The 22537-nt window shown below is 38.2% G+C and overlaps 1 protein-coding gene across 9 annotated transcripts in view; it reads left to right on the top strand.

Annotated features, from left to right (window-relative positions):
* Positions 1-22537, top strand: part of PALM2AKAP2 (PALM2 and AKAP2 fusion) — a 561773-nt gene that overhangs the window by 263280 nt on the left and 275956 nt on the right. For 2 of the 9 annotated variants that reach the window (XM_043965532.1, XM_043965523.1), the window contains one exon: positions 7428-16685. The exons of the other annotated variants lie outside the window; for them this stretch is intronic. In XM_043965532.1, coding sequence (XP_043821467.1) covers positions 7428-8176 — 749 coding nt within the window. In that variant the 3' untranslated portion in view covers positions 8177-16685. Of the gene's footprint in view, positions 1-7427; positions 16686-22537 lie in introns of those variants that run through there. 9 annotated transcript variants of the gene reach the window in all.

Below are 22537 nucleotides of genomic sequence, written 5' to 3'. Positions count from 1 at the left end.
GGGATATTTTATAGCCTCCTGCATTATTCATCAGCCAAACTAAACCCAGAGGCCACAAAATGTAATGCTAGCTCTGCTTCCTTTCACTTGCTTTGGGCCCCTTGGCAAGTAAGTCATTTAACTGTTTTGTGTCTTATTGTCATCATCTTTGCAATGAAAATACAGTCTCCCCAGCCACTACCACCCTCAGGTTGTAAGGAGGGAAGGAAAATTATTTTAAAGTAATTTGTATATACATATATACATACATACACATATATGAATGTGTGTATGTATATATACAAATTTTATGTATATATATATTTTTTGGTATTGATATCACATATATATATTTGGTATAGATGTCATATATATATACATACATACATATATACACATATATACACACACACACACACACACACATATATATATATATATATATATATATATATATATATATATTTGGTATAGATATCTGCATATACATTGGGGAGGAGAGGAATGGATCTGTGCTCTTCTTAGCAAGAAAAACTCCCACTGAGGAAACAATTTCTATCAGTGTTGATGAATTGTGACTTAGAGTCTTTATAGCGCTGCTGGGAGCACTAAGAGGCTAAGTAATGTGCCCAAGGCAGGATTTAAACCCACATGTTCCTAGTCTGAGGGTAATCCTCTGCTTTGCCCATCTGCTGTACCATGCTGCCTCTGGAAATATACACTGTGTGCAGAATATGAGATACTAGTAAAGTGAAAATGCTAAAGAGTCATGATTTCCCTACAGACTCCCTCCTTCCATAGATAGAAATCTCAAACCCCTCCATGTGTTAGTAGATGGTCTTTATAAGCTAACGTGGCCAAACATTTAGTGGCCAACTCTCTAATGATGAGGGTGAAAATGGGAGATGCACGCATAGTATGCACACACAAAATTTATATTGTGTGTATACATATGTGTGTATGCAGGAAGGAAGGAGAAATAGGAAAGGAAGGAAGGAAGGAAGGAAGGAAGGATGGATCATTTTTAAGACACTCTATCCTCAATAAACTTACATTTTAATGGAGGAAGACATCAGGTAAAAGGGTGCTAAAAAAAAGTAGGGTACCCATGGGAAGGATGATAAGGAACTGCCTAGAGGCAATTAGTGCTATATAAATGCTAGACATATACATATATAAGAAACCACAGGAGGTATCATGGAGGCAGGGTTGTGTTGCTAAGTGTTTAACAACCAGGCTGTCCAGAAAAAAAAAATTATGCATACACACCTTTAAGTTTAATCTGAATTATCAACACTTTCTTAAGTCTAGTCAATCAAGAAAACAATAAGTCAAGCCCTGATTAGTTAACAATCATAGGTTTCTGAATTGTCAAGTTCACTGAAAATTTAACAACCAGCTCTGTCAAGCCAGTTAGACTTGGTTCCAACATGCCCCTACAGGGAGGTTTGGTTCCCTTCAAGATGAGACAAAAGCGGGGCAGCTAGGTGATACAGTGGATAAAGCACTGGCCCTGGAGTCAGGAGGACCTGAGTTCAAATCCAGTCTCAGACAGAGAGTATAGTGACTCTGAAGCCAACAGAGAAAAGGAAAAGGATCCAGTAGGAGAGAGTGGTCAATAGTGTCAGATGCTATAGAGAAGACAAGAATGTATAGAATCTGAGAAAAAGAAAAAGTATTTGGCAATACGATGGCCATTGGGGACCTTAGAGATTGGTTTCAGAAGAGTGCTGGAGTTAAAACCATATTTCAGGGGCAGGTAGGTGGTGCAGTGGATAAAGCACGGGCCCTGGAGTCAGGAGTACCTGAGTTCAGATCCGGCCTCAGACACTTAACACTTGCTAGCTGTGTGACCCTGGGCAAGTCACTTAACCCCAATTGCCTCATCCAAAATAAATAAATGAATGAATGAATGAATAAATAAATAAATAAGTTTGAAAAAAAACACATAAAAAAAACACATTGCAGGGGGGCGGCTAGGTGGCACAGTGGATAAAGCACTGGCCCTGGATTCAGGGAGACTTGAGTTCAAATCTGGCCTCAGACACTTGACACTAGCTGTGTGACCCTGGGCAAGTCACTTAACGCTCATTGCCCCACAAAAAAAACCAAAACAAAACCAAAAAACCACATTGCAAAGGGTAAAAGAGAGAGTATGTGGAAAGTAGAGGCATTAAGCTTTAGGTATATATGACATGCATGTATTTGTGTACAAGTGTTTATTGTCATTAAAGCATATTCAGGATGGGCCATTTAAACGTGTTTATACTAAGATAGATTTATAGCCCTCTCTTTTACTTACTTTTATTTATTTTTATTCATTCATTCATTTTGTCTGTTTTTATTTATTAATTTATTTGTCAATTCATATTTATTTTTATTTACTTATTTATTTATTTCTTTTTTAGTTTATTTTTGCGGGGCAATGAGGGTTAAGTGACTTGCCCAGGTTCACACAGCTAGTAAGTGTAAAGTGTCTGAGGCTGGATTTGAACTCAGGCCCTCCTGAATCCAGAGCTGGTGCTTTATCCACTGTGCCATGTAGCTGCCCCCTAGCCCTCTCTTTTAAAAGAATTGTCCCACAGTTTATTTCATCCTTCCAGTGAACTTGCTTCTTGTCCCAATCATTCTCTTTTTAGCTGGCTTCTGTCATCAGGAAATCTCATAAAGCTCTTGCTGAAAAAAACTTTCCATTTCTACTGTATGATTTCTCTTTTAGTAGGTTCCTCCCCTTCACAAGGCAAGAAGCCTGACTGCAATGAAGTTAAATCAGTATCCACTGAACCCCTGTCATTCCCAAGAAGCTCCATATACACATGCTGAAAGCCTCTGACTTTCAGAGGCATGCCTCCTGAAGCAGGAGGAACATAAAAGGCCCTTAATATTAACCAATAAAACTATTAAATATAAAATTATGTTACTTTATCTTATACCACATTTGCAGCTTTTTTTTTTTTTTGGTGAGGCAATGGGGGTTAAGTGACTTGCCCAGGGTCACACAGCTAGTAAGTGTTAAGTGTCTGAGGCCGGATTTGAACTCAGATACTCCTGAATCCAGGGCCGGTGCTTTATCCACTGCACCACCTAGCCGCCCCACAGATTTTTTTTTTTTTTTTACATTTCCAGCTTATTAATGGCAAATGATGTGGACCCGGCAGTGTAGATATTGTAGAATGTATGATGGAGTCATATTAGACCAACTTTATGCCTAAGCACTATATGGACTTAGGCGAGTCTGAATTTTTCTAGGGCTCAGATTCTGTATATAAAATAAGGGACTTTACAAATGTCTTCTATAAAGTTTCTTCCAACTCTTGACATCCTAGGTTCAGTCTATCATATGGCTATTTAACTTAATGGAATTCAACTAGATCCACTCAGCTTCATTCATACATAGAGACACAGACACATGGATGGATGGATGGATGGATGGATGGATGGATGGATGGATGGATGGATGGATGGATGGATGGATGGATGGATGGATGGATAGATGGATAGATGATAGACAGATAGATAGACAAACAGTTTAAATAGTGCAATACTTACAACTGCCTTTCTCAGTAGGCCCCAGATTAATTAGATATCAAATAAGGGGTTCATAACCTGGGTTGATATATAAATTTTGGGGAGTCCATGAACTTGGATGGGGAGGGGAATCCATCCTGATTTGATTTCTTTTGTCATCCTTTGTGTTTTATTTTATGCAACTAAAAATATCATTCTGAGAACGGTCCATAAGCGTCACCAGACTGCCTAAGGGGTCTATGACATAAGAAAGATGACGAATCCTTGCATTAAAATGAAAATCTTTAATCTGATCCTCATGCAGTCTCCCTCCTGCATGCTCCTTGCACTGTGTTATTATATAATCTCCTCTTCATCATACCCATAGACAGTCTCATCATCCTACTTAAAAGCCAGTAGAGTTGACGAGAGGGACAACTTTAGTTGACCAGCCTAGTATTTCTGATAAACTGAAAGACTTTCAGTGTGTCCATGCCTTTTTTTAAAATTATGAAACATGTGGCTTACCCCACACCTCCCTTAATCATTAGTTTTCCTGCCAGCTGCCCAGGGTCACACAGTATGCTTTTTCACCTGTTTTCACTTTCTTTTTTTGTTTGTTTTTGGTGAGGCAATTGGGGTTAAGTGACTTGCCCAGGGTCACACAGCTAGTAAATGTCAAGTGTCTGAGATCGGATTTGAACTCAGGTACTCCTGAATCCAGGGCCAGTGCTTTATCCACTGTGCCACCTAGCTGTCCCTTGTTTTCACTTTCTTCTATTTGATTAGAAGTCCTTGTTTCCAACTCTCTTCTGATCATCAGGTTTAAGTCATCAGTTCTCTGAGTATACTTTTGTGTACCCCAATACCCTTTCATGGGATCCATAAAATCAAAACTATTTACATTATTTGCTTACTAAAATTCCCTTCCCTTTTCCAACTACATTACCTGTGAGAGACCAGAGATTCTTCATTTACTTCAGCCAAAATAACTTAGCACAACAGAAGCAGATATGAGAATCCACCTATCTTCTATTAAGCCAGACGTTAAAGAGGTTTGCAAAAATATATAAAACAGTGCCACTTTTCTCAACAGAATTTTTTTTGTTTTGGAAAATAACACCTATTTTTCATAAAAATGTCATTTATGTTAAGATGTAATGTGTTTATTATCAATTTAAATGAATTAATTAACCATTTTAAAATTTTTAACAGCTTTAATTTTTAATATGGTCAATATCAGTAGATATAACCCCACATCAATAAAAGCTCTTTGGAATCCTGAGACCAAAAAGTCTGAGAACCTCTCACTTAAGAATTCATGAAAAATAACATTCAAATTCAACTGTTTTCTCATCTCCGCCTGCACAGACTGCTCCCTTTTACAGAGACGCTATCTACTTCCAGCGACAATTATTTAACGGTATTGTTCTATACTTTATGGGCGACTGTTGGGATTTTCTGGGGTAATTTTATCTATTCAGGAAGGCTTACTTTGGAACCTAACCTCCCAATTACCCAGAGTGAAACTACTTTTCTGTACTCTTAAACAGTTAAAGATTGATAAGATTTTTAAGATCATTAATTAAGACCAAAAAAGTTTCTCTCAGAAGCATTCTAGTCCAAATTCCTCATTTTACAAATAAAGAAACTGAGGCCCATACAGGTTAAGGGACTTACCTAGTGTCACACAGGTAGTAAGTGATAGAGTTGAGTGAGATTTGAAACTAGGTCCTTCTGCTTCAAACCAAGTGTTCGTTCTACTATTTAACATTGCACATCAGTGTCTCAGATTAGAATTATGATTTTTAAAAATATATATTTTCCTCTGATCCCAATGATTTGGATAAAGCTAGTATGCTTCATTTTGACCAAATCTCTGAATGATTCGTGCTATAAAGATCCAGATTTTAAGGGAATAAAATACCTTATAAAATATCTCTATTTTTCCCAGTTTAGCTGCTATCTTTGAGAGCAATAGAATAAACAAATATTAATGTGCAGAAAATATACATGTGTGTGACTAAAAGTGGAAGCATTTTGTCCCATAGTGGTTTTTTGTTTGTTTGTTTGTTTTTGGGGTTAGTGAGGCAATTGGGGTTAAGTGACTTGCCCAGGGTCACACAACTACTGTTACGTGTCTGAGGCCGGATTTGAACTCAGGTACTCCTGACTCCAGGGCCGGTGCTCTATCCACTGTGCCACCTAGCTGCGCATACTATTTCTATTGAAGATCAAAGTGTTATCCTCTTTTTTTGTGGTTTATTGGATGTTTGAGGGATAATTGTTATTATACCTAAGCCTCATAATTTCTCTTTGTTAATTATAAATATTCCCCAAGATTTCCTATAGATAGACAAAAATTAACTAGGGGAAGTCAAGATTTAATGTAAATTAGGATAGGGATAGAGATCTGTGATTTCATTGACATGGGAACTCCCAGGTGAGGAAATGTCCTGTACCAATTCAGGCTGGCACTTCCTCTGCAACTTATAAGAGGATCACCCAGAGGGCTGAGAGGACAACTGAGCTACCCAGGGTCACACAGTATCAGAGGCAGGACTCAAACCCAGATCTTCCTGGTTCTCAGGCCAGCTCTTTATTCACTACACCTCTCACTGTTAAAAGTAAATTAACACTTTAAAATACATACACAAGTTTAACTTTTGAAATACAGTCTTTTTAAGGAATCTCCGACATTTTAAAAGCCTATTCTAACTAATCACTGTGGAGTAGCAATTATGAGTGTATCTGATAACATTGACAACATCTGAGTTATACATCTGCTCCCCTCCCCCCTTTTTGAAGGCAGTCCAAGTTAAGTGACTTGCCCAGGGTCACACAGTAAATGCCTGAGGCCCAATTTGAACTCAGGTCCTCCTGACTCCAGGGCCAGTGCTCTATTCACTGAACCCCCAGCTATCCCTATATCTGCTTTTTTAACCACTGCTCTGTGTGTGTGTGTGTGTGTGTATGTAAGAGACTTGTATGGGTGTCCTCTTGAGAAAAAAAATAAGATTTCCCTTGGATTAAGTAAAATTTTAATGATTAGATACCTTGAAGAGATGAAACTGAATTTTTTATTGGAATCTTTAAAAAAAAAAATGACCAGCATGCAGGTTGCCTTATCTTTTCCAGAAATGCTATATTTATCTTTTTTTTTTTTTAATCACATGCGTTCAAGTGACTGATTCAACTGTGAAATTGTTCCCTACACCTTTTGAACAATGCCATGGTGTGCAGAAGGGCTTTTGGCCTTCAGAAATGGAGCATGCAGCTAGATCTCCAATGACCATCCTTCCCATACATCAGTCTGTATGGATAGTCTAAATGCAGTCTTGTCCCGCTTCTAGTAACTTATTTAGAAAGCAAGCCAAATGTCTCCAGCGCTCACCTCACCGGAAGACTTCCACAACTTATTAAAAAAAAAAAAGTATTTACTTTCTTTTGGAGTAGAATGTGAAACTGCTCTGAGAGAGCCCGCCTGGCATCCAAGAAGACAGAGGGGAAGTTAGAAATGGGCAAAGGCCTCTAGAGTTAGTCCACTTGAATGTTAAGTGCTTTTAAAATTCCCTCTTCTGTCAGGCAGAGGTAAGCCGCATAGTCTAGGTCAGGTTGCATGCTCTCAACCTTTAATGCATCCCATTGATGACTCTCTTAACTGAACTTCTTCTGCACAGGACTTGACAGGCTGATCACTACTGGTGCGTGGTGCTTCTCTACCATACTTGTCTTTGTAATGCACATACTGCTGTATTCTCTGTAACCATTTCTATTCACCATTATGTACCTCACTCTAACATGCGGGATGCTTGGCACTTAGCGATAGCTCGATAGGCAAAAGGGCACGATAACTTTTTTTTTTTTGGTCTGTTTGGCAATTAACCGTTCACTGGCTTTTTTTGTTGTAACATGCACTTCCTCTCTTGTTTTCATTCAAGCTGTGTACGCCATGGAAATTAATGTGGAGAAAGACAAACAAACAGGAGAGACCAAGATTCTCTCTACATCAACCATTGGCCCAGAGGGGGTCCATCAGAGAGGAGCCAAAGTCTATGATGATGGTACCAAAGTAGTCTATGAGGTGCACTCGGGAGGTACCGTGGTAGAGAACGGAGTGCATAAGTTAAGCTCAAAGGATGTAGATGAACTTATTCAGAAAGCCGGACAATCAAACATAAGAGAAGGACACGAGGCAAAGGCCGGCTCGGAGAGGACTGTGATAGCGGACGGGAGACTCAGCCACACGAAGGAACAGATGCTCTGCAAGGAGGCAAAGTTAGAAATGGTACACAAAGCTAGGAAAGACTATTCTGCCGAGAGCACAGAACAGGCTCAAGTCCCCAGAGCGGAAGTCCCTGATGCCAGCGTGGACCAGCCGGTGACCATGATTTTCATGGGGTACCAAAACATAGAGGGCGAAGAGGAGGCCAAAAAGGTGCTAGGCTATGATGAGACCATCAAAGCAGAACTGGTCCTCATTGATGAAGACGATGAGAAGTCCCTGCGAGAGAAGACGGTGACAGACGTGTCCACCATTGATGGGAACGCTGCCGAGCTTGTCTCCGGGAAGCCTGTCTCCGACACCACGGAGCCCTCCTCCCCTGAAGTGAAGGAAGAGAGCCTGGCCACAGAACCAGCTCCAGGTACCCAAAAGAAAAAACGCTGTCAGTGCTGTGTTGTCATGTGACCGCTTCTCTCTCCTCTCTCCTTCTGAGGAGCCTCTGCTCCCTCTGTCACTCACATAGACCTCTCTGTCCAACTAACTGCAATACTGTGAACTGGAAGTAGACGCCTTCATTGCCTCGCAGCTGGATGGCTTTTGATTTCTTTCCTCAACAGACTGAACCACGATTTCCCCCTCTATCAGATGCATTCTTTCTCTTTTGCTTTTCTTTTTTTCTTACCAGTTTTCCCAATCAGGGGGCGAAGTGCGTGTAATTATATTTATCTTATTTTTTTTTCCTTATGAAGTTGCTTCTCACACACACACATTTACTCTTTGATGTGGGTCTAAAAAAGTGACTCAAATTTATACTGCTTTGTTGAAGTCTGCTGTTCACAGTTAACCACCTATATCCACCAGCCTTAAGTCCTTTCTCTGAAATAGAATATTTGGATTGTTTGGTTTGTTTGTTTTTAATTCTGTGGCATGTTTCTGAAATGTAGTCCCAACCATTCCCAATGACTTTTTTTTTTTTAACATGAGCCTTCATTTTTAGGTCATGAGTGATAAAATACTGTTGGCTATACCTAGGTGTTAGGGATTGAGGATGATGCTTCATCCTATTTTAACCTGATTTAAGCTTCCAGATTACAGTATTGTGCAGCTACATATTTCCCTCAGTGAAGACTGAAATGAACTGGGCATGAAAAAAATCCACGGGTCAACTGAAATGAAATTTAGATACTCATTCCATAACCTGACTGTCAGGAACTGTCTATCACAACTGATGATCTCTGTGTATAAAAGCTGCCATTTTTTTAATTTTCTAAGAACATGAAATGAACATTGTTTTAAGTATTGACTTATCTCCAGACTTGAAGGAGGCAGACAGAAACATGAATCTAGTTTCTATTCTCTTTAAAAAAAAATGTAAATTTTTTTCTATTAAGACATTTGTGTGTTTTTTTCATGACTATTTTCTGACATTTTAACAAAGGGATTATTTTAAAGAATCTCTCTCTAAAGTGACCATATTTCTGAAGTAGTCTTTCCCAACCTAAGCTTGTTTTCTATGATGTTTCTCTTCCATCATGGATGGTGCTTTAAATGCATTAACTGCTGAATCTACATACCCATCAAATTCAACTGAGCCCTTCCTCTGTGTTCTTTTCTTTCTGTCCAAGATAGAGTGCTTTATAGATAACTTTAACATGAAATCTTGCCCACTTCACCACAAAATGAAAGACCAAAAAAGCTCCATAAATATTAAACTAGAGCTGAGATCAAATGATCAGATCCAATTTCTTAGGGAAACCAATACAAATTTTTAAAAGGCAGTCTTGTGAATGTAGACCTAGTACTAGCTAAATTGGCCCCAATGACAACTTGCTTAATACTAGTTTACAAAACCATTTTTAAAAAATTTCCAGTTTTAATTTCTTGTTCTGACATTAAGTTTATTTATTCTTATTTAGATGAGCAAATGCTGTTATCTTCATGACACCTTTTGGGTTTTTAAAAGCAATTTATGGCCCCTAAATATCTAATGTACAGCTTTCCAGAATATGAGGTCTATCATTTTACCATTAATTTCACAGATGAATTAAATTAAAAGGGGTATTTTTTTTTAATTCTATGGGGAAACTATAGCCACTTGTGGATGATACTTTGAGAAGTTCTTAAAGATGTGGTTTGCCAAAACAACTGAATTTGAAAAAGCTGTCTAACTTAGAAGCCAAACTTTATTTGAAATAAACTTGGCTAACCTCAATTATATTCCTTTCTACAAACTAATATTTATTTTAGAATTCAGTGAGATAATCAGCTAATGCAACTTATAGGCAGATACCTACCTATATGAAAAGAAAAATCATTCAGTTTAAAAGAAATAAACTAGCTTAAAACAGAAGCATCTTGGTTTTGACAATACATTATTTTTGTGTTTTATTTTAGAGAAGAAACAGTGTGAAAGCATGTTGTAACTTATCTTTTTTTATTTATTTAAGACTTTGTACTTTCCAATGTGGGTTTTTTTCCAAGCCATGAGCAGGTGAAACTGGAATGATAAGCTAAATTTAGCTTTTTTTTTGCTTCTTTCTAAAAAGATACTGAGTCTAATTCTCCCAGGTAAAAAGCTGTGACCTAGAAGAAACTCCAACTTCCACAAGTGCCTGAGTTATTCCTACATAACACTTTGTGTGTTTGGAGAATGTTTTTCACTTTGAAATCCCCCAAAAGTCAACTAATATTTAGCACAGAAAAATAACAATTAGCAAATTAAATAAATTAAGTTTCTATTTATAATTGTAGTTACAAGGCTGATTAGTCAATAGTTTTAAAATTAAAATATTCTCCCTTCTACCTTTATTAAAGTAATTCATGTCCAAGAAGAATCATTTATGTCTTTGAACTTTACACGTCTTATACTTCCTAACAGAGTCTCACTCAGCTTTCATACTCTAAGTAATAGACATAATAAAGAGATCAGAGACTTATGAAGGTCCGAATTGTTCTTTGCTATTGCTCTTGTTAGATTTTCTGCCTTCAGCTACAGTATAATATTTGGTGTCATTCTCTTCAAAGCCAGACAGTATTCTTTACATCAGGAGTTCTTAACCTTTTGTGTTTATGTGTGTCATAGACCCTTTGGTAGTCTGGTGAAATACATGGACCCCCTTTTCAGAATAAAGATTTTAAATGTATAATTAAAAATATATAGATTACAAAGAAAATTATATTGGAATAGTTATCAAAATATTTTAAAAACATATTCACAAAACCCATGGATACAGTCATTAAAAAAATATTAAACAGTTCAAACAAGGCTTTTTGATTCCTCCTAAAGGAACTCCTAAAGCTTAAGGCTTTTTTTTCATCCTAGGTGAATTTTGTAATTTTTCATTCTCAAGAAACAAAATATAGGAGGAAAATTGGGAGATGGTGGAATTGTGCCTCCATTGCCAGTAACTGTATGTTTTACATCATTAGACTTAACATTAAAAAGTTGCCTCCGGTTATGATATGACAGTTCTCTAAAACTATATTTAAAACTGAAATCACAGCCTTCTTGCTTGAGGCCCCCAAAGTAATTGGACATCACTCAGTGGCTTTCAGGCAAGCCAAATACCTTCAGAAGTCATTTGGGCACATTTTGAGATGCTAGTTTTAAAAAAAAAAAAAAGTAATTTATGACTCTTACCTTGGAGTTTGCATTTACTCTTCTGTCCAGGTGATGAAAAACATCTGCCCAAAGGACAAAGTAAGTGTCTTTTTTTTTTTACTAATTTTGGAGAAATTCTTGATAGAAAACCAACCACCTGCGTAAAACGTAAGAATATCCCTAGAATTCAGGCAAGGTTTAAAAAAAAAAGCAAAAACAGTTTGCCTTCCATCCTTCTTGCTATAATATACATTACAGAGACTGTAGAAAGGCCACTGAAAAATACCCCAGTGGTGCAAATTTATTGCTTAAGGAGAGGGGAAGAAGGCAAAAGGAAATTGGCCTGGCATGCTTATAACTGCAAAAGCATAATGACCTTAATAAAAAATGCCAATGCTGTATAGTAAAACCATGGATAAATATTGTCACAATTTTTACTAAGATATATTCTAATTTTTACCCAAAATGTAGACATACAGGATATTTTTTTTTAGGCGGGGCAATGGGAGTTAAGTGACTTGCCCAGGGTCACACAGCTAGTAAGTGTCAAGTGTCTGAGACCAGATTTGAACTCAGGTACTCCTGAATCCAGGGCTGGTGCTTTATCCACTGAACCACCCAGGATTTTTTTTTTAAGAGAAGGGGTGGTTCTCTCTTTATAGAGTGGTAAAAGAGTGGTTTACTATCTGTAAAGTAAGGATTGTGATATATGGTTTTGTCAACCAGAGACTCATGTAGTAAAATCCCTACTTGTGGGAACCCTAGTATATTGATGGAAAAGTTTTTAAACACAGCGTTGTGTTTTCACAACTAGCAGCATAAAGTTAAATCACAGGTTCCTCTGTGCATTTAAAATACGATGTGAGTTCCCCAAATCCTACCTGTTCACAACTTTTTAGAAAAAAACCTAGTGCTTAAGCAAGTCATATCTGCTGAATAGGACAAGACTTGATCAAGAAGATTTAGTTTGTCATCTTTGCCAGAGTTAACCCATAAAGCCATTCAGGGAACCTGGAAATATTAGTCCTACTGGGTGTAGACAACTATAGCAAATCAGCTGGACTGGATTTTTTTTCCATTTCTTTGACTAATTCACTGGTACTTTGTAGACCTGGCCTAGTCTTTTCTGAAAATTAAAGATTTCTATTTTAATATCGCATTGAATTGAGCATTTGCCTATAGCACTAACTTGTCACCATGATTTCTTATTATGGATCATAATTTGGTAATCAATCTGCATTTTCATTGTTTCATTGTTCCAATTAACTCACTGCATTAAAAAAACAAAAACTTTTTATTAAAAAAAAACCCTCTAGAAGTTGAACATGGATACCTGCACAATTTAGATTCAGACAAAAGCTCCATTCTTTCATTCATTTGACAAACATTTATTAATCATCTACTGTATGCCAAGCACTGAGCAAGGCAATGGGGCTATAGAAACAACCAAAAAAAGTCCCTGCCCTCAAAGCACTCCACATCATGAGGGATACAGAACAAGTTATCAAGTGTACTCTTTAAAAATGTTTACTAGGGTTTTTCTTGGTTTAAAAGGACCTCAATTTCTGAACTCCATTAAAAGTTAAATATATGTAGATCAAAACTACAACATGAAAAACTCCTTGTAGGGGAAAGAGAGAAAATCAGAAATGGACTGAACTGCATGCTTCCTACAGCAATGAACTGGTTAGCCTTAACTTTTATAAAAACACATTTTTCAGTGTTCATTCACTCTTACTAAATAGGGAGAAATTGATTGCCTGTGAAATTTTTTTTTTAATATTTTGTGAATTTTTTCTAAGTTTCTACACTTTGGGGTATTGTGATGTTTCTTTTCCCCTCCCCATTGTCCCTCATTCATCTGGGGCTGTTTTTCTGCAAAGCACTGAATTTTTATCAAAAAGTTAAAAAAAAAATACCCTCGGGACAAAAGAACAGAGATACAGAAAGAAAAGAATTACAGGGTGGCTTTCTATTCATTTACCTATGGCTGATGTACTGTATGGTTTATGTTTACAGAACTTATCTGATTTGCCTTTGTGAAGTTACCTAAATGAATGATAATATAGGTCTGATGGGCCATTTGACTGTTTGCCTTAGTACTCTATTTATTTTTCTTCTTTTCTGTCCTTTTCGATAATTCAGGCTGTATTCCAAAGCTGTATAAACACAACATTATCTTTTGCAACCCCTTAGTGCAATTATCAGAACCCAAGACTCCTATGAAATGTGATAAAAATCCAGGATACATACACACACACACACACACACACACACACACACACACACACATCCCATGAGCACAAGTGATGTACAGAGGTTATATAGTTTAGGCAATATCTTTGCATCTGGGCCAGCCATTTGGACACCTTTCTATGCTTCCAGTTGAGTACGTGATACCATAAATATATAGCATGTCAGAGTTCAAAGGGATGCCAAAGGTCACCTTATCAATCCCCTCATTTTACAGAAGATGATATTGGGGTTGAGACAGAGAAAATGATCTACCAAGTATGACACAGTTAGTGGAAGAGCTGAGAATAGAACCCCAGGCTAGGACCCTTGTCATTAATCGTGCTGCTATATTCTATATTTAGGAGGCAGTAGCTAAGGTAAAGTTTCATTTTTCACAGTTATACAGAATTCCCACCAGGGTTCTCTCCCATATAAAAATTTTTATCTGTAGTGTATGCATTTCTATACACCCTTAATCCAATATCTAAATGTGTGGTTGTAATAGTCTCTGCAGTGCAATGTTGACAGAATGTTTATTCCTGTTTCTGAAAGATATTTTGAAGGTATGCTGAAATTCACCTTAGTTACTGACACCCTCATAATATGGTAGTGCCAGTGAAAACCATTTAGTAGCCAACTTGCAGTTGGTTTTGCTGCTCTTGCCCAGAGTTGGTAGTATAGCGAAAATATATATCTAGGTCTAAGAGAGCTTTTTTTTTTCTTTTTAATTAAGCACAATAATAATGGCATGCAGATATATTAAGGGAAATCCAATGTTGATGTCTAGTATGAAAGAAGGGTATTATTCATTTACTTTGCTTAATATTATTAATAATGTGCTATGGAAATAAGTGAAGAGAGTTAATGAAATGTAGTATTTTACATTTATGTATTTTTTTAAAGGAATAATATTTTTCTAATGAGATAACATATTCTGTAAGCTTAGTTTGGAAGCACTGCACTCTTGACAAATGGAAGCATTTCCATCCCACTCTTAGGATGACAATTTTGCAGTGGAGTTTACAGAACTCACCTAGGCCTTGGTTCGGGAAACAGGTTCACAAATACCTTTCTCAGAGGGATTACTGACCCTACCTTACCACTGAATGAAAGCAGGTGATGGGATTGTCCACAGAATGATAGAGCTAGAAGAGACCTCAGAGATCATCTAGTCCAGTGTCCTCATTTTACAAATGAGGAAACTAAGATACATTGAGGTTACGTGACTTGCCTAGAGTCACCCAGGTGGTAAACAACAGAGCTGGAGCCCAAATTCATGCACTGGTCCCAGATCTAGCATTCTTTCCCACTCTATCACTGTTTTTAGTCAACACTGACCAAAAGATTGAATTTTATACCTGCCATTAGATGAGATAACATTTTTAAAAAATAATTTAATTGTACTATTGGTTATATCTCATCAGTTGAACCTTTGAAAGAATTAATAATATCCCAGCAGCTATGGATATCTAATATATTAATAAAGTCCAGGAAGTGTCCAAGTCAAATTCTTTCAGCTATTTCGGGAATAATAGTATAGTTAAGGTTGAATAAAAAAAAAATCACCATCCTGTATTTTGTTGTGACAAGATGTTTCAGAAACATCTGTGTGCCTAAGATATGTCCATAAATGTATAAAACCACAATGTTCAAATTAGAGTCTCCTAATACCCTGCCCTATAAATATCAGTGGAGAAAAAGAACATAAATTTTAAAACAGTCAAGTAGAGACAGAAATGGACTGATTCTTCTTCTCCATATATGAGTGATCTCCAATGTGTTGTGAAATGCACCCACAAGCTCTCAAATTCATTCTCTTTCTGCTGAATGTCACCATTCCCAATTGCATGTGTTCTCAGTTTTCCCCAGGTGCAACATCATAGCTCAGTCAGCATTACCTATTTAAAAAACACACACAACAACATTTAAAAGAAGTTACCCCATGTCTTGCATCTTCACACACAATTTTCCAAGCACAGATAGCTTCTTCAAACCTGAGAAAACCAGACCCTAAAGGTTGCATTCAGCATTAAACCCTCTGAATCCCCATTGGGGATTTATTTTTCTCATTCTTAGTCACTACATAAAATGGAAAATAGATCATTTAATAGCAGTGAGTGTTTTATCTGATCAGGCAAATAGATTCCTCAGTTGGCTTTAGAAAGTTGCCAGCAGTCTAGATAACAAGCATTTATTAAGGACCTACAACATGCTAGGCATTGTCCTAAGTTCTGGAGACACAAAAAAGGTTAGGAAAAAAAAAAGGCCAGTGCTCTCAAGGAATTCACAGTCTAACAAAGGAGAGAAGCCCTTCCGTGTCTCGTCCAGTTTTCTCTTGTATGTCATTGGGGCTCCTTTCAAATAGGCCCCCCCTTAGTTCAGCTATTATTTTGACCGAGCACCCCTTTAACAGAGGCATCTCTGCAACCAAAGTCTAGTAAGAGGAGAACTATGCAATTGTCCATAGGAGCTAACTCTAACCCCGAAAGGCCTGTTTTGTCTTAGAGCTGAAAAAGAAGGAAGCATCTCTTAGCTCAGAAAGAAAATGAGTTTTGCAGCAGTTAGCAACAGCTAATGCTGTAGGAGACAAAACTTAAGCCCTGGTTAGAACAAAAAGAATCCAGTGGAGTGAAATAATGTTTCAGAAAATGGAAAGAAGTTCCTGTTATTTCATGGTTGGCTGGTTGTTGGGGTTTTGGTGGGGGAGGGGGACAAAGGGGGGTTACATATTTTCCCTCCTCTCAAACTTCAAACCTAGATATGTTTGATTCTTACAGGGGTTTAAGAAAATGTTGTGTAAAAAATGCAGCTTTACAGTGAATGTAGGTTGTCGATGGAAATTTTCAGCTTTAGCTGCTCATTTTGGGTGAGCCTTATATATGTAAATAGATCCACTTTGTTGGGGGAGGGGGGAAAGGGGACCTGTTGTGCTCACACTGAATTAGAATTTCTGGCCTAGCTGCTAAACTTTGTAACCTGAAGCTTATGTTGACCGTTCTGTCTCCTACAGATTAATGATTAAAAAAAAAAAAGATATCAGAAATAACACTGCCAGAGACAGTCAAACTGTAACTGTGGCTTCTCTCTTTTCCTCTGTACAGTATTAATAGAAAATAAACTGCCTTTTCACTGCACCTACCTCTGTGTCTCTGTGCTTGAATTCTTTTCAGTTCCCACTTTGCCAAGATCTTCTGTATTGGGGTGACACGCTGTGACAGAGGCTGTTCATAAACAAATAAACACTAACAAATGTGTCTGGGTTCACATTCTGTACTGATTACTAATCCATGGCTGTTAGCTTTCACCCAGGACTACTAACTCACCTTCCCTGCTACTTTCCATCCCATTCCTGCACCAGCCTCTTATTCTGTGTGTCTGGATAAAGCCATTCCTTTTCTTTTCACTTAAAAAAGATTTTGCTTTCCTTAGGCACTTAGAACATTTTTCAGGTTCTGGGAGTTTCAGCAAAACAGGGCTAAACCCTTAGGCAATACAGTTACTTAGGTAGACAGTTCCTTTACATTCCTTGTAGTAAAGTCTCTACAAGTGTCTGGATTGAGAGCTATAGATAGCATTTACCAAAGTGCTGGGGGGGGGGGGGGATTAAGTTTTACCATAAACTGACAAGATCATAAAGGATCAGTTTTCTTCTAGTTACAGATCCTCAGTCTATCTCTGCCCTTTCACCCCCCTCACCTTTGGAATCCATAGCCACCTGGTTTTACAGTGTTCCACTTAGTGCCAAAGGCAGGTAGATGGTAAGATGGTACAGTTGTTAGAGTACTGGGCTTGAATTCTGCCTCTTACACTAATTATGAGACCCTGGCCAAGTCATTTAACCTCTTTCATTTTTAGTTTCCTCATTTATAAAAGGAAGAAGGGTGACTCAGTGGACTTCTAAGGTTCTTTCAAGTCTAAATCTGTCACCGTATAAACTTTTGTCCAAAGAGGACAAATTTACACTTGGAAAGTTTCTTTGTAAGCTACCTAGACTTGGACAGGAAAAAACTGAGTCTTCTGGAAAGGTCATCCTTGCTTCAGGGATCACCTCAGTAAGCAAAACTATCTTATAAGTTAAGGTCTTTTAGGTACTCTGAGCTCTGACCAAAGGGACTAAATCAGGGGGTTTTGACCAATTTTTGTCATGAAGTCCTTTGGAAAGCTTGTGAAACCTATGGAATCTTGAGAATAAGGTTTTTTAAATGCATAAAATAAAATGTATAGGATTACAGAATTACAAAAAACAAGACCAATTACATTGAAATACAGTTAGCTGGTATAGTGGCTAGAGTGTTGGACCTGGAATCAGGAAAACCTGAGTTCAAATGTGGCTTCAGATAGTAGCTGTGTAACACTGGACAAGTCACTTAACTTCTTTCTACCTCAGTTTCCTTATCTGTAAAATGGTAATAATAATTGCAACTACCTCCTAAAGTATGAGATAATATGCACAAAATGCTTTGTAAACCTTAAAGTACTGTATAAATGCTAGCTATTATTAGAATCATCATCATCAAAAATATATTTTTTAAAACATTGATGGACCCCAGGTTACCAACACTTGAAAATAGACCCAGCCCACCATAAGTCCAATTTCATTCTAAGAGTGCACATTTAGAGTGAAATTCCAAGGTTTTGAAGAAAGAAATGAAATGAGATGCCAGTCACTCCAGCCAGTGATGAGCGAAATAATTTCTCATTCTTAACCACAGCATAAAATGGGAAAAGGGTACCTTAATAGCAATTAGTATTTTATCTGATCATGTGACAGACTCCTTAGTTGGCTTCAGAAAGTTCCTAAAAGTGACCAGGTGATTTCCCTCTTGGCTGAATGGCCTGTCCTTGAGTCCATTACCCATGTATCTTATAGATGTTTTAAACTTCCCCTTGTACATCAGTCATGACTCCACTTCCCTTCAAACTAACTAGAAAAGTAGGATTTCCTTCCCCAAGAAGTAGGCGAGGTAATACTTTCTGGAAGTAGGCCACACCAAATCATTTGCTCTTTAAAAGAATGGCAGTGTTGGCCAAATCAGATATGTAGAGAGATACACTATTTTTGTAATCATTCAGTCCTTTCAACCCTACTAAGTGTCTGGAGGCCAGATTTACACTCAAATCTTCCTGACTCCAGGCCTGGCACTCTGTCCACTGGGCCCCCTAGCTGTGCTGTGGTGTATTATAGTATGGAACAAGATAAAGTTCTTGTGGTTTCATGATTTTTCAACTCTACTTAAGCAGAGTGGGGATGACATTTTAGATTTTAAAAGAATACAGAAGGGCATCTAGGTGGCACAGAGGATAAAGCACTGGCCCTGGATTCAGGAAGACCTGAGTTCAAATACAGCCTCAGACACTTGACACTTACTAGCTGTGTGACCCTGGGCAAGTCACTTAGCCCTCATTGCCCCACCAAAAAAAAAAAAAAGCATATATCCTGCTGGAAAAAAATACAGAACAAAGAGGTCAAGACAAAGCATTGTAGGTGATTTAGGTCAAACAAGGGAGATGATAGACTTTTTTTTAAAAATTGGGGGGAGGGGGGTCAGGGCAATGGGAGTTAAGTGAGTTGCCCAAGGTCACATAGCTAGTAAGTGTCAAGTGTCTGAGGCTGGATTTGAACTCAGGTACTCCTGAATCCAGGGCTGGTGCTTTACCCACTGCACCACCTAGCTGCCCCTGATGATAGACTTTTTAAATTGCCAGAAGGACACTTCATAGTCTGCCTTGATCATTTTAAACCTTCTTTTCCATCAGGAAGTCCTTCTTTATCTCTAAATGTAAATTTCACTCATATTAATGTAAAACCTATTTCTGTCAGATTTCATGCTATAAGGGCATAGTTGAGAGAGTGATGGACTTGGCGTCAGGAAGATCTGAATTTGAATCCTACCTGGGACAATGACTAGTTTGTGACAACAGGCCACATTGTGTGGCCTTCTCTCAATCTCAGTTTCCTCATCTGTAAAATGGGGATAATCATAACACCCACCTCATAAATTTGTTGTTAGGATCAAATGAAAACAATCTATGCAAAATGTTTCACATTTATGCAGGTTAGGTATGTAGTCAAAACTGAACATTTTAGAAATGAGGAAACTAAGCCCCAGAAAAGTAAAATGATCTTGGACAAGGTCACACAAATAGTGGCAGAACTGGTGCCTCAACCCCAGTTTTCTGGCCCCAAAGTCAGTGAGTTTCCACCACCACTTCCAGCCCCACAAATGATTAGCAAAGATCCTTGGAATATGGAAGGCAACATGAAATTACAGCTACTTGATAAATCAGTTATTCTCAAACCACAAAGATCAAAAATTAGTTTCCCCTCTGTCCCAAGCTAAGGGCCATATTGGAGCTGAGAGGAACCTCAGAAGCCATCTAGTCCAACTCCCTCTTTTTACAGATGGGGAAACTGAGGCCCAGGGGAAGTTAAGTCACTTGCCCAAGTTAACACATTATATAGATCACAGCAGAATTTGAACCCAGGTCCTCTGACTCATGTTCCAGTGCTCTTGCCACTACACTAAATAGAGGGTAGTGAAGAGAATTTTTTTTAATTGAACCCATTATTTCACTGGTATAGGTCAGGGGTTCTTAATCTTTTTTGTCATAGACTCCTTTGGCAATCTGGTGAAGCCTATGGATTCTTTCTCAAAATGTTGTTTTTATATTATTAGGAGAAATGCTAAATTTCAGTTATAGGTTAATGAAAATAAAAATGTAATTTTTTTCCTCCATCTTAGGTCATGGAGTATCCTTCCCCTTTCTCCCTCCCCAAATATATCTAGGGACCTGGACCCTATAGGTTAAGAACCCCTGGAATGGGGAAGTGTCTATTGATCAGCAAACTCCCATTTACCAGTGCCCATTAACACCTGCTTGGCAACTTACAATCTTGGAAGAATTATCTGGGGCGTTGAAAAGTCAGGTTACTTGTTCAGGGTCACAAAGCCAGTATGAGTCAGAGGTGGGTCTTGAAGACAGGTCTACATGACTCCAAAATCAACACTCCTTCTACCCTACTCTGACTACCCATTAGGCCTCAATGAGAGGCTCATAATCAAGATGAGAAAGAGGGAGAAAGTCCAGGTATTTATTCCAAGGCTCATCTAGAAAGTTGTTGTTTAGTCATGATAGCAAAGATACTGGAGTGGTTTGCCATTTTCTTCTCCAGCTCGTTTTACAGATGTGGAAACTGAGTCAAACAGGGTTAAGTGATTTGCCCAGGGTCACGTAGCTAGAAAGAGTCTAAGGTCATATTTGAACTCAGGAAGGTGAGTCTTCCTGACTCCAGGCCCAGCACTCTCTCCACTGCAACACCTAACAGCCCTCATTTAGAAAGTACTAAGTGTAAAAAATGGTTTTCTTAGCACTTACCACCTCTGAAAGCCTTCCAAGGGAATGTTGCTTACTGGGTTCAACTTTCTGGATGGCAAAAGGTCAAACTATGGTTCTTTATTCACTCCCAAGTCATCAACTAATACCCCACACTGCTGCCTGGTCAGCAGCTTAGACTAAGACTTTTCATACCTGCATTTATCACCCTGAAAAATGTTTCCTTTATTAAGTAAGTCCTTCTCGCCATTCACCAGTCTACATGCAACTGACTTCTGCTTTCCTCTAACAGTTGCTCCATCTTGTACAAAGGCAATGACTGGCACCATTTAATAACATTAGGCCTGGAAGGTATCCAGTCCAGCCTTTCCATTTTACAGATGAGCAAATTGAGACCTAGTTTTTCCCACAGTGGCCCAATAGCAGAGCTGAGCCTAGAATGTGGGCCTCCTGCCTCTTAAACTGATTTGCTTCTCCTCTATCCCCAGCAAAGCCAGATATTTTCCAAAAGTCCTCTCTGGGTCCATTGAATATTAATCCTTTTTTTTTTTGCTGGTATTCCCATATCATGTTTTTCCATAGCTACTTTTGTCCCTCTATTTGCCAAATGCTTCCTTCTCTATTTTTATATGTTAAAAAAAAGTATTTGTTTTTCAGTAGCAAAGATGTAGGCTCACTACACTAAGAATTTCTTCCACTTACAGTCTGCCTATGTATCCACAGTAAATTCTCATTTTTAGGTTGTGATGGCTTCATGTTAACATAACCTTAATCCCCTCAAACATAAAATCAGATACAGGCAGAGAAAAATTTAAAAATCTGTCTCCAGGAAAGGAGTAAGAAGAACAGGGACATAGATTCCTTGAATAAGTTTTCCAAATCAAAAATAAAGGACACATGATCTGACAGAAGATAGTCCTTTTGTAAAGCCCTGTTAAAAGTCTATGTCTTGGGGCGGCTAGGTGGCACAGTGGATAAAGCACTGGCCCTGGATTCAGAAGTTCCTGAGTTCAAATGCAGCCTCAGACACTTGACACTTACTGGCTGTGTGACACCAGGCAAGTGACTTAACCCCCATTGCCCTGCAAAAAAAAAAAAAAAAGTCTGTCTTTAATCTATTTTCTATCAAGATTTTCTCGAGATTCAGACTTCTCTGGAAAATGTGTCACTTTTGGTTACCATAAATGCAGGTTTTCTACTAACCATTTCTTTATGCTATTATTATTTCTGATCCGGACCTGTGATTTTATTAGGATAGGGGTTTCCTAGTGTGGAAACTCCCTCCAACCAATGCATATTAGCAACTCAAATCAACTTTAAAAGTTTTATGGGGGCAGCTAGGTGGTGTAGTGGATAGAGCACCTGCCTGGGATTCAGGAGGACTTGAGTTCATATCTGGCCTCAGACACTTAACATTTACTAGCTGTGTGACCCTGGGCAAGTCACTTAACCCCAATTGCCTCACCAAAAAAAAAAAGGTTTTATGGACCTGTTAAGGGTTGAGGGGCTTACCAGTGGTTGCTATGAGATTCAGAATATGAACCTTGATCTTCCAACTATAATCAGCTTTCTATCTACTGGATGAGTGGTTTTCAAAGTATGATCCAGGGACCCCTGAGGGTCCTTAGGAACTTTTCAGAGGGTCCCTGAAGTTA

The sequence above is a fragment of the Dromiciops gliroides genome, chromosome 1 (genome assembly GCF_019393635.1).
Source record: "Dromiciops gliroides isolate mDroGli1 chromosome 1, mDroGli1.pri, whole genome shotgun sequence".
Taxonomy (NCBI): domain Eukaryota; kingdom Metazoa; phylum Chordata; class Mammalia; order Microbiotheria; family Microbiotheriidae; genus Dromiciops; species Dromiciops gliroides.
Note: the sequence above shows the minus strand (reverse complement) of the source record. Positions and strands in the feature narration are given on the sequence as shown.